Below are 13622 nucleotides of genomic sequence, written 5' to 3'. Positions count from 1 at the left end.
TACTTTTTAATAACTCTTTGAAAAACATCTCTAAGGGAACTCAGAACTGTAAATATCCTGACATACCATCTTCTCATAAATTACATATGACAGCAGTCAATCACCATACAGTAATTATCAAAAATATGATCAATTTTACTATTTACTTAATACTTAATTTTAGGTTATATTAATTTCATACTGGAAGTAATCAATATTTCGTTACTAATGTTTTGTCATAATTGGTTTTACTGGATGTCAACTCTGACTCATCTATATTTTCTCTAAGTATCTCTGACCCAATTCTAAGGACAGGTCCAAGGAAAAATCAAACTAGCTCTCTCAGTAACACTACTGCCAAGAAATACTGACTAGAACCAGGAAAAAATCTACTAAGATAATGAAAAGAAATAAAGTATTGTAATTTTGTTTGTTTCTTCCTTGCATTCCAGGAACAATTCACAAATTCTTGAGTTCCTTAAACATAATTTGTTTAGAAAATTTGTTTAGAAGTTCTCTTTACAGCTATTGAAAAGGACTATGTATATTGAAAAAGAGAGTAGCTACATACATAGTAATAATAATCCAGAAACTTCCATATAAATTGAAGAACAGTAAGTTCCGATAGTTCTAGACCAGAACACTAGAACACCTGGATTTGCTTTGTATTTTTGAATTTAATCCAGTCCTTAAACTCAGCAACACTGGCTGGGTAAGAAAAATGAGATTTTCCCACCATTTCTGACTGATCCAGAGATGAAATTTCAGAATGAAGATCCTTTACAGAACTATGTTTCATCAGCCTTTTTGTCATTTGGTGGTTCAGAGCAGAGACAGCAGGGTGGAAGAGAGACATGGCACCTTACATCACCTCAGGTTTCATAAAGCTTAACCATATGAGCATAAGTCATAGCATGGACAACTTCCATGAGCCAGGATATTGAACAGTACTAACTGACAAGAAGTAAACAGAGCTCTGCAGCCATTTCTAGAGAGCTTTTAAGAGTTTCTCTGTGGAAGCTGCGATTAACTTCATATATCAACTTGGAAAAAAATGTGGACAGAGAGACATGGTTCACATGGAAAAAAGGTTACTAAAATAATTTAAAATATAATAGAAGGTTCTGCCTTTGGTGATGTAATAGATCCTGAAATTAAAAGTGCCAAAGGCTCAGAACAAAAGGCAAAAAAAGACACTTCTCTAATCCAATCTTAAACAATCAAAGAATCAAATAGGAGAGAAAAGCACTATAATTAAGATTTGTAGCAAAGAAGATTTATAGTACTGAGTAAATCCCAAATTTGCTCTGGGTTTGGAAATTCTGTATTTGATCTCAAAGAAAGCTGTATTTAAGAGATGACTTGCAACAGATCTTTACATCAGAAAGCTTTCATCCATGTAGCAGTCACAAACCACAATGCAGAGTAATTTAGTGTATGTTTCAGCTTAACAGTAGTAGTCAGTAGGCAATATCAAGATACAGTTCTATTGTCAAAGGCTTGTCACGTTTTCAAGTATACTGCATGTTTCTGCACTGGTGACATCTGGAATCATACTTGAGTACACCTGCCTGAATATTTACAGTAATTACAGCAGAAGCATCTAAAGCATGATGCTATCATCAAGCAACTAGATAAACCATGTAAGTGAAATCCTGTCACCTTCAGAATGTTCATTTAAATATACTTATGCGAGAAACAATAAGTTAAACAGTAAAACATTCTGTGATTCCTAAAAGATATAGAACACTTACCTGCTACTCTTTCATCCGTTTCTCTATTGCCATCATCAGAGTATCTTGCAAAATCTAAAGAATCAAGAGTACTGATGCTCCCAGCACGATCTTAAGGGGCAGGAAAAAAAAAAAGAAGATATCAGAAAGAATCCTGAAGAGCTGCCTGTCTTTTACAGAAAAAGTCAAAACAGCATCTCATTTCAGATAGTATAAATTGGAGGTTACATATTCTGCAAGGAAGTTACATTTTACTGCATTTTCTGAAGGTCTGTAAGGTTGATAAGTGAAGAGTACATCAGTAAACTTGAACCACAAATGCAGCACTATAGCAAGTCTACTGAACAGACTGTAAGAGATTTTTACTCCCCCTAAAAGATGGCACTTCTTGTCTGTCCACAGCAGATGAGAAGCAGTGGATTGTAGCACTTGCCCTTATCCACAAGGGCCAGGGACTTTGGCTTGGACACACAGGTGAGAATGTAAAAGAAACCAAACTGTTGTGTGACAAGTTTCAAGCAGTTCCCATTTAACATAAACCCAGGAACTGCCTCAAATACTCTATTTCCTTTTTCCCATTTTTAGCATTTTAAGGCATATCAATGTGACCAAATACTTTTTTACATATCTCTTGATCTAGCTTTTAACTTCAGCACATATCCACTTAATTAACATTTTTTAAGGAACGCAATATCTAACAAAAGCAAGTGAAGCACAGTCCACATTATTGCAGGTATAATATTCACACTCTACAATAAATTCTTAATTTAAAAAAGAAAAAAAAATCAAGAAATTCAGTAACTAGCATAAGGTTTGGATCTGATCTTGATATTTTTCATTTTATGGGAATGACAAAGAAAAAAACATCAACTAAAATGTAATTTTGGTAAGTCTGTTGAAGCACATATTCACCTTTTTATTATAAAAATGCACAAACTGCTTGGTAACAGAACTCAAAATAAATTGAACAGATACCTAGCACAATTGAACATGCAAAAATTACATTAAGTACCTTAGTATCTTTCCTCTCCTTTTGAAATTAATTTCTATGTAGCACTTCAGAAATAATTTTAATTACATTAGAACTGTTGTCACATTAACAAAGAATGAACTCCACAGAGCTGTCAAAAAAACTCTTATCTGTCAGTGGAAATAGAAGCAATTCCATCACTTGTCAGTCAAACTCTGTCATGACTAACATCATTAAGTATTTAACCTCTCCTCCAATTCTGCATTATGTATAAAAGGAAAAACAAAACCAAGAAAATCCTGTTAATGACTTTCTTTGTATATTTGTGCCTAAGTTGTACTGTAAGGTCTTGTGACATCCTCTCCATCATTATACTTAAATAAAACACCTGAATTAAGACTGATTAAAGCATTTGCACCTAAAATATACAGAGATACTAAAGTCACCAACTCTAGCTGAGCTCCACAACTTCAAGACTTGCCTGAAAATCCTAACCATAAAGTATATGACAATATGCAGTTTATATCTACTAAAGGGCTTTTTCCTGTTGCAACACTTTCTTATCCAAACAATTAAACAGGTTGCTGCTCCTCAATGAGTCTCTACTCAGACACTGGTTTGAACCTCATATGCAGGTTCCAGTCTTATCCTTTACAATTTTTTCAGACATTAGTCTGATTTAGTAATTCTCTGTAGGCTGTTCAACATAGCTTAGCAACACAGTGCAAACATTTCTTTTTACAGCATCTTTGGAAAATGGAGTGTTGTGAAAATAGACCAGTGGGAATCACATCTGAAGAGATTAAGTTCAAAAGCAAACACAAATTCATGCACAGTATGAGAGTCTCTAGAATCGACTTTTCAAAACACCCAGCACCATGATGAGTAGATACTGCTCCAAATTTTCAGTGGGGGCTACAAGATCATTTTTTGAAATCAAATTCAAGACAACATTCAAATGCAGATCTCAATGAAAAGTTGATGTTGAAGAGAAGCAACCAAGTCTCACATACAGCATTGCTACGGTAAATGCAGAAATAAAACTGTTCCCTCCTGCAGTACTGCCATGTTCACAGATCAATTTTCCAATTGAACTGTAAACAGAAGCAAAGTAACATCAGAGAAACAGGGCTCAAATTTTCAGCTTAAGTCAACGACATCATGATTAGAGAAGTATCCAAAGCCATAAGCAACACAACCTTTTCCTTGTATGACTAGTGGCACACTTCAGAGGCCAAGGTTCTCCCCTGAAAACTGATAAAACAAACCCAGGCATAAAACAAACTTATTTGCCAAATTTATTGCAATTTGCAAAAATTTATTGAAAAAACCCCAAACCACCAAAACGCAGATGCCTATAAAAAAGCAGGGGGTAATCACAATCTTTGTTAGGATTTAGACAACAGAAGCTGCTTAAGATCATACCAGCAGCTGTGAATCCAACAACTCACAATACCAATCAGTTTTACAACCTTAATGGTCCTACAGGAACACCAAGGGGTTTTACGATTTCAGCACACAGAAACTGCCTTAAGCACCACCCCTGCATGCACAGCAGCAATTTAGAGGGTTTAAACTTGTACATTCACATTTAGACTTTACTTTATCATTACGATGTTCATAATAAAGCAGACATCTGACTTCCTTTTCATACAGGCTGACACTGTGAGGATGAACAGACAGGTAGATTCAGATTGATGAAACCGATGAAGATCTACTAAGGAACACCTCGTGGCCTGTTTCCTGCTACCATTATTTCACTCTGCCAGGAATGCTGATCCTCCTCCCCATTACACAAGTCCATGGCCATCAGCACAGCACCTAACCCAAGATGTGTCATTATCAGTAGAGTCAGGGCACACAGGCACTGCTGGGCATGGCGCTGCTCCTCAGTGCCCACAGTGAAAGCAGAGGGCCAGTGCCATCTCCTCACCTGCCAGCAATGTCACCGTGGGGAACTGTGTCTGTGGCCTCACTACCTACCACTGTCTCTGCAGGCAGTCATCCGCACAGGTTTAACTCCTAAAACTAATGCCGTTGTCTAGAAAATCATGGAACAACATCCTAGAACCTCGTATTTTGCGCTTCCATGAAGGATGTACCTGCTCTGCAAAGGATCAAGAGGGTGTAAAAGGCACCTCCCTGCTGGCAGCACATTTGTTAGGAAAATGGGCAGGGCTGTTTGAAGGAAAGGAATAGAAGGGAAGGGCTGTGCTCAGTCACAGCTCACCTGAGGAATGTGAAACATCATCATTTGTCTAAAGTACAAGTAGTTGTACTCCAGAACACTGAATAGAAGCACTTCAACTACAGCATTCAGAAAAGAGAACTATTTTCTGAATTGAAAGGGGACAAAAAAAAAAAAAAAATTTTTTTAGAAGACATATATTCACTTAATTTGTAAAATAAAAAAAAAAAAAAATTAGTCTCAAGTGATTTGGCATAGAATATCAAAGCAACTTCTTGTGGAGAAACTGAAAAGGACAAGTACGCTTTGGCAGAAATCTGCTTCTTTCCCAGAAAGAAACCCAATCTGCCACAGCAGCGTGAACCCATTTTGTTGTCTTGATATATGCATTCTTATCAACAGTCTCCTGTGCATGGATTTTAGCTTCTCTTTCTTATTAAAACACTTTTTAATTAGCAATTTCTTTTTGCTAAAAGCTTTCCTAGTGCATACTGGCATAATAATTGCTGTTAGCTTCATGTTTCAGAAACGGTAAAAGCAAAGTAACAAGAACGATTTTGACAAGCAGGTATAAACAACTGCAGAACACAGATCACCTCAATATGGAACAAGAAAGCACCACAGTGCATAGAGAAGCAGTGAAATAGGCTCAGGGTTTTCATAATTCATACTAGAGAAATGCCAGGAGACATATTGGGATAATAAAGGAGAGCCTGTGCACAGTTCTTGTCTCTTACCTTTACCACTGGAAAAGGATGAGCAAAATCAGAATGCCAAGATTCATGTACTCAAAGATAAGAAGATTTTTAATCCATATGTTAAAAAATGCAATGCATTTAATTTAATTTAATTTGTGAAGTTAAAAATCAGGTTCAACATCACATTTTGCTTATTGACTTATACAGTCTTAAACATATTGCTTCATTCCAGAGGGGAAAAGAATTTAAATTTTTTTCTTATTCCCAGAACTGGCACCAGATGACATGCAGATTTCTTCTGACAGCTTCTGTTCCCATGGCATATATTCAGCTCTCCCTGAAAGTTGAGCATAACTACTAAAGTAGGAAAGTGCAGAGAAATCTCAGAGTGATACATCCCCCTCCAGTGACATACATAATATGAAGAAGGTTATGTTCCATTCACTCTGATGACAAAAAGAATTATTTTTACCAGTTTACCTAAAGGACAATAAGAAAGATCATATTAGCCACATTTTTGTGTTAGCCATTTTGTCACAGTATGTGCATTAAGCAGAAATAAATTGCATTCTTCTACAAAATCTCATTAAATAATCTTTACACGTGCATGACACTGTAAATCAGCTAAAAGCATAGACAAATTACGTGGCATTTTTTATTGATAGGAAGGCTCAAGAAAAAATATTTTCAAAATTAATGATTTAGAAGATATTTGAATTTACTTTGCAAATATCCAAATTGATTTTAAAAATTACTAGTTGGTAAAGCTGCCCGGTTATCACAGTTCCTCTAAGATCACAGGAAATCATATCATCATGTATTAACAAATAATCAAATGGAACATATGGAGACCCAGAAATCCACAATTTTTCCTTGAAATTCAAGGACAAGAAGTAATACTATGCTTGTACATGTCAGACTCACTTTGCTAAGTAAATGTTCACTTGTAATGAAAAATACCTGTAATCCTGAAACCAGACTATTGCCATATTTTAAACTGCTGAGTGAAATAGCTGGCTAATCACATTTTACACTGATTGGAGATATAACTGGCTACTGGAAGGCAGGTTTTGATTAGCATACAAATGGAACTAAATGTGAATCCTTCCCAGTCAGAATCAGAGCAGCTTCCTACTGGATACTAGGACAATACATTTCAAAGTTTAAGCCAGGCTTTACATGAATTATATGGTTATATGGAGGATGAAACAGCTGTAGGCAGATAACTCACACATGTCACAGGGAGATACAACCTTTTCAGGTTTGAGATAGTAAATGTCTGGATAATAACTTATATCTGTAATGCTATGAGGGCCATGAGGTAGACTCTAACATCCACCCATCCCTATTTGGAGAAGAAAAAACCAACATGACTTTGCATTAAAAAAACAAACACCCAAAACCAAGCAAAAGAACACTCCTTGTATACATTCTACCCAAGTGCTTAATACAATTGTATCTGTCATTTACTGTAGCATTATCAAAGGCGAACACACAACACGCCACATGCTTGGAAAAAACTGTTAAGAACATTATTCATGATATTGGATACTTAGAAGATTTATGTCAAGAACTCTGAATATTCATCCAAGCACGGCTCTGCTTCCAGAAGCACAGAATTTTTATTTCATTTAGTCTTTTTTTTCTTTTACTTTAGACAAAGTTGAAATGTTTTAACTTTAATATTAGAATTATCCTACAAGCAACTTATTCCACCAATAGCAATTTTATTTGATAATAATACCCTCTCTTCACTAAATTAAATTTTCACTATATAGGATTTCACTAAGGACAAACATTAAACAAGGCCTGCCAGTTCAGTGTCAGGTACAACTCTACTTAGAAGCCATCTCAGGTTAATGCCTCCTAGCTTATCCTGAATAAAACCAGGCATTGAAAATTACATAAGTGAATGACTGCGGCTATCAACAATTATTCCTTAGCATCATCATCGTGATGGCTTCTTACTTCTTTCTTACTTCTAGTTAAGAAAAAACCCAATATGACTCCAGAATACAATTCTCTGCAGGAATGGAAATAAGTTGCACTTCATTCTTGAACTGGACACTGAAAATCTGTGCTGCAGAACAAAATTATTCAAATAGGGAATTGCTAAGGTTTGATTTTATAATGAATTAAAAACCAAAACAAAACAGGATAATTTGACCAACAAATATGCTACACCTTAACACACAGCAGTAAATTAAACTCCAAAAATTATGAACTATCATACAAAGAAAGTTGTTGGGGAATATGAATGTCAGAAAAGCATGCAACTACAGCTCTTTGTGGAAAAAAACCCAGCTTACTCTGAGATACTCGTTTGGATCTCTGAAAAGCGAGAAACTATAAAAGCCCCCAACTGCAATGTTTTTTGACCAACAAGCCATGGATTATTACTAAGACAAGCTTTAAAATAACCATATAGTTCCATGTAGTTTTAGAAAATACACACAAGTTTTTCCTGATGAGCTGTGCTATTCCTATGAGTTAAGCTGTCCCTCCTCCCAGTATACACATAAACCTCTTCTTGCATGGAGGAACCTCTGATGCAAAATTCTCCATCTAAAAGAAAATCATGTCATGAAGAGATCAAAGCCAAAACTTTAAGGTGTCCAATCAAATGTTGGAAAAAAAATTCATAAAGATCTTCAAAGGACAACAGTAGCCATATTTTATAGGGTATAACTTATATTTTAGGACACCCAACCTAATTTTTAAATGCAAAGATACAGGCAAACTAGTAAGTACTCTACTAACAGATCCCACCTGAGAAGCTTCCATGAAAATCACTCAATTCTGACACATTTTTCCTTTCTTCTCTGTGCTACAGATACAATAAAAGAACTACTGAAATTCAGACCTAAGGAAATGCAGATACATGAATACACATTTTAGGTCTATTTCTGCTGGCAGTAAAAAAGTCTGCAAGTGAGGTACTTTACCTATCCTAAACATTCCAGACCAAGAGGAAAGAAGCCAGTAGAGTCATGCAGCAGATGGCCTGCTCTTTTCTCAAGCTACTGGTCTGAAAAAGTACGCCCTTGAATAACTTGTATTTTCAGCTATCCTACACAGTATCACAGGCACAAAATAGCAGAAGCCAAGGAAACAGGGGATGGAGGTTAGTTGGGAAAAAGAATAAATGTCCTCTTGTATTTCTTTGTACATTCTTAAGCCCCATATTAGTACTGAGCCACACACATGCATATGAGTAAACTAAATTGTGAGAAAAGCATGTGTGACAGATGTGGGATAATGTGAAAACCCGAAGAGTTTTAATGAAGTCCTTTCTACCTTAAATCAATCAATCAGCCATCATTAACTCTTTAAAAAGTGATCATCAATTCACAGTTTGTATTTGTGACTACCTTACATAGCAACTGAAATAGATCTGTTGTGCAATACATATGAATAAATGAATTAAACTATTTAATTCCCCATAAATAAAACTGTTAGTTTATTTTAACCGTACCACACTTAGACATCTCTGGAGCAATATTACTTTGAAAAGTTTTAGAAGTCTGCTGCATTTAAAATTTCTGCTGTTTCAACTTGTTCCAAGCTTAGCAATGCTGGATCTTTCAGCAAAACAAACTTGCTCCATTGCAGTAGACGTGTGATCTAGCATACAACCTTTACAGCAGAAACAGACTTGCCTAACAATTTTTTAAACCAACTTCAACTTGTAAATTTTACTAGATTAACACATTCCACATTGCTATGGTAACTCGAGGATGGAACAAAAAGCCTTAAATTAATTCATTGTATCAGGCACTGAACTGTAAGCACCTGACCTACCAACCTTGCTTTGCAACTCAAGTGCCTCTTCTGCTCTCTCCCAGATGTTCCTAATCAATGTGACCTGCAGAATTTTCCAAGTTGGTATGTTCTGAAGACTTCAGACCCTCATCAAATGAAAACTTAGTTAAGTAAAGCTACTAGAATAAAATTAACTTCCAAGTTGTCAGAACAATCTACTTACCAATTACCTAGAACAGACATTCAGTATTAGTCCATGATGGACAGTCCAAACCAGATTGAAAACAGATGATCAATAAATACACTTACTTACTTCATATAAATAGCAAGTTATAACATTTCACATGAGGGTAAACCCCTAAAGCTGATTAGGGAAAACTAACCTATGCTTGCTGGCCAAGAACAGAAAAAAATCCCACACAAACACAACAAAATCCCACCAACCAACCACAACAAAAAACCCAACCACCAGATATGTAAAACAAGTATTTTGCAGACAAACTGCAATAAAAAAGTATTACTCTCATAACAGGCGCACTGCAGAAGGTCATCAGAAATACGAAATTGCAAGTAGAAAGTAGATAAGATCATGTACCCTAGAACAGGAATAATGTGCTCATAGAACTGGGTTATGATACAGATGCACCTGGGCTAATCTCCTGGAGAGCTATACCAAAACCCGGCTGCTTTTGGAGAGAAGCTTACTGCATAGAAAATCTCAGGCAGCAGTCAAGTTAGTTGAGTCTGAAAGAATTGAGCTGGCCCTGCACAAAGCCATTTGGATGCTGCTGCAGTGAACACTGAGGTCCAGAGGGGTGTGACCTTAGGAAAAGCATCAAATCCAACCTGACCCACTACAAGGTCAAGGAGTAGCTGAAGCTGCAGTGCTCTTGAGCAAACAAACCTTCCCAAAATGGAACAGCTAAGGGTGAAGCATGGCATGGAGGTACTTCTTCCAGCTCATGACCCCAGCTGGCTTTAGCAGAAATTAGAAAGCATCACCAGCATCAAATTAACTCCATGTGCTTGATGCTGCAGGACTGCACTATCCAAAATGTATCCATTAACTTGCACCACAAGGATTTTTCCATTTGTCACACTAACCCAGCTTTCTATTAAACACCAACATGAAGAAAAATTGTACCAATTTAGTGCTTAATGGTTGCCCTTGCTGAAGGACTACTTAAAAGTGTATGGACATTATCTCTCTTTATTCTCAAGCACTGTATTGCCTCGTGTTTTTTTTTAATATTTAAATTTCAGTAAATTCTCATTTGCCCAGTTTCTACATTTTCCTTAGGACAGTAGTAAATTTTCCAGTTAAAACTTAACCTGTGTCCATGTAGTTTCTAGAGAATTGAAAAAAAAACCCCAAAAGTAGCAACTGGAGACCAAAGCACTTCTTCTACAAGAAAAGGCTGAGAGACATGAATCTGTTAAACCTGGAGAGAAAGCTCAGGGGGGTGTCTCATGATGTGTATAAATAATTGAAGGGAGGGCACAAAGAGGACAGAGCCAGGCTCTTCTCAGTGGTGACCTGTGACAGACCACAGACAGTGGGCACACACTGAAACACGGGAGGTTCCTTTGGAACATCAGGAAACACTTCTACTGTAACTGAGCACTGGCAGAGACTGCCCAGAGGGGTGATAGTCTCTATCCCCAGAGATACTTAAAAGGCCATCTGGTCATGACTCTGGGAAACCAGCTGTAGGTCACAGTAGTTCTGCTTGAGCAGGAAGTTGGACCAGATGATCACCAGAGGTCCCTTTCCACCTCAGCCATGTGATTCTGAGGTTATTTTTGCCATGGTTTTTCTTACTCCAGAAGTTTTTTTCAAATGACAAAACAGCTCATAGCTTTCTCTCTTCTCTAACATCACATAAGATGAAAAAATAATTGTTATATAAATATGAAATTCTTATTCTGTGACTTTTTATGTAGCAGTATTTCCTTCAATTCAACAACAAAGTAATCAGCTGCATCACTATCATGCCGAGTTATACTGCAGGAAGGGAAGAAGAAAATTGCCTCTACCCTACAGTGGACTGGAAGGAAGAGCTCACTATTTCTCAAAAGCTTTTTCAACTTGGTCTGTCTTTAAAAAAAAAAAAAAAGAAAAAAAAAAAAGAGACAGTCTTAACTATTTGTCCAACACACTCAATATACTTAGTGGCATGTCTCAGGCATTCACATCATCAATAAATACATAAGGCCTACAACCTTTACTGAATTACCCAATGTTTTAGCCTGTGCTACAGAAGATTTCAACTCAGTTTCTCAAAACTCCAACTTCACAATACACTAGAAAACCAAATACAAGTAACACCTTGAAGACAAGGAGTTGTGAGTTTGAACCCAGCAGTATAAGGTTTCAGGACTTACCTTTTAATTGAAAAAAATACTCCTCATGCTGTATTTCAGATAGCTCCATAGATATAAGTTAACTCAGATTTTGTAAAAATCTTAATTTAGTTGGGAAGTGTAGGAACATCCTGAAAAAGATTTTTTCCTATATTTTCATTAATTCTGTGTTTACAGAACATAGAAATCCAGTACTTACAAATTTTCAATTAACGGAGATGAACTGCACACAGATCAGCTTCCAACATAGCTGATATTAATATCTACTTGATAATAACTTGCTTACAAATACTAGACAAAACTTTTTTCATCAGGTAATGAAATTCATGTAAAATTTTCAGCAAGCATTCTCTCAGCTGGACAGAGTCTATGAGTCATATCTTCTGTTAAGAAAAAGGTAATTCTCAGAGGGGAAAAAAAGCTACAGGGAATTTGATATAACACACAAAATTGAAATTACATATGGGAGAACTCAGAAAAGTTGCCAATGGTTGGTTCTGAAATGCAAAGCTTGAACTCAACATTCTAATTTCCTTCTTTCCACTCCCAAAACCCAGAAAACATTCCCTTTTTTCCCTAACAGCAAAACCATCAGAATGATGGTGTGCTGCTTCAGCACAAATCCAGCTTGTTTTGCTGAAGCTTTCAGCCACAGGACGTTTAAATTCACACATAACTGAACTAGCTACAGCGCCTATATAGAGAAGTTCACTTCTGCTTTCCACAACATCAAAAAGTAACAGGAACTCTGGCACAGGAACAAAACAGAAGTCAGGACAAAAGCAATTAATTTCCCTATCCCATAGCTCTGATGAACCTAAAAGAACCACATCATGCACTAAGTTATGATACAGGAAAATCCAACGTAGTCATCATAGCCACTCGCTACTCAGTGGATAACTTGAAATCTACCTGCCTAGTAATAGAGACTTCTACTCTGTTCTCCTTTGTCCATAACTGTCACGGTTATCATGCTACCTTATCTTGTTACTTCTTTGTGTAATTACATACTTATGGGGACTAACCTGTCTCCAGAACAATCTACCATTACATCCCAAATCAGCCCAACACAGACATCAGCCAAAGCTTAGACACATCCATCAGGGACAGCTTCCAGCACACCCAGTTTTAGTCACTTGACAAGTCCAACAGTTGCAAAAGCCTTAACATAAGTAGCTTGTAAGCTATGAAGTGTGTGCTACTGAAAACCTGTCAGAAATGCCAGTGTCAGTAAAATCAAGTGGGTTTAAAGCAGCCACAACAGGAAAAGTTCACCCGGCTTCTCTATCAGTAAAGCCAACATCAGAGCACTACCAAGCTTCTCAGGTTTCCTCCAGGCATCGCTCTTTTCTGGCAGGTTCGAAGCGAACTCTTCTTCCTTTTCTTTCAGCGTTACGTACAAACCTCAACTCTTTCAAATGCTTTCTGTACCTCATTAGAAGTGACAACAATCAGCCTTTTCCATCTGTTGATTACCAGCAGTTTTGATTATCTATTTATCTGCACCTTTCCATTCCGTCCTTTCTCAGAGGAGCACATATTCCAAACCAGGTGGCAAAACCACTCTTACTCACAAGCTGCCAGTCTACCTCCCCTTATTTGCAGATACACCCAACAGGACTAGGTACTTTTGCTTGCTTTCCTAAAGTAACAAGGCAAAGACTTGAGCTGACAACACCTAATAAGTAGTCATTAAAAGAAAAATTACATGCTATCTTCTCAATTTCCTGACTTATTTAGACTGCTATTTAAGCTGAGGTATAGTGAACTGTTTGGAAGTAGCCCTGTTCTGCTATATTTTCATTCATAACAAAAATATGTTGAAACACTGGTCATGGCAAAGCCCCGCAAAAAATTACAATGTTTGTGATTGAGGATTGAAAAGAGCTGTTACCACCCCCTCTCACAAAGGTAGAATCTGTATACTC

General features: G+C 36.8%; 1 protein-coding gene across 6 annotated transcripts in view; it reads right to left on the bottom strand.

Moving 5' to 3' along the window:
* The window catches only part of RELCH (RAB11 binding and LisH domain, coiled-coil and HEAT repeat containing), a 76339-nt gene that overhangs the window by 58229 nt on the left and 4488 nt on the right, over positions 1–13622 (bottom strand). For all 6 annotated transcript variants that reach the window (XR_015289709.1, XR_015289708.1, XM_086899187.1 and 3 more), the window contains exon 2: positions 1734–1823. Coding sequence is in view for 4 of the 6 variants with exons in the window: in XM_086899187.1 (XP_086755313.1) it covers positions 1734–1823 (90 nt within the window). In the remaining 2 variants the exon portion in view is untranslated. The remainder of the gene's footprint in view (positions 1–1733; positions 1824–13622) is intronic.

The sequence above is a fragment of the Cyanistes caeruleus genome, chromosome 1 (genome assembly GCF_971803275.1).
Source record: "Cyanistes caeruleus chromosome 1, bCyaCae1.hap1.1, whole genome shotgun sequence".
Lineage (NCBI taxonomy): Eukaryota > Metazoa > Chordata > Aves > Passeriformes > Paridae > Cyanistes > Cyanistes caeruleus.
The sequence above is the reverse complement of the archived record's forward strand: the minus strand, read 5'-3'. Positions and strand labels throughout refer to the sequence as shown.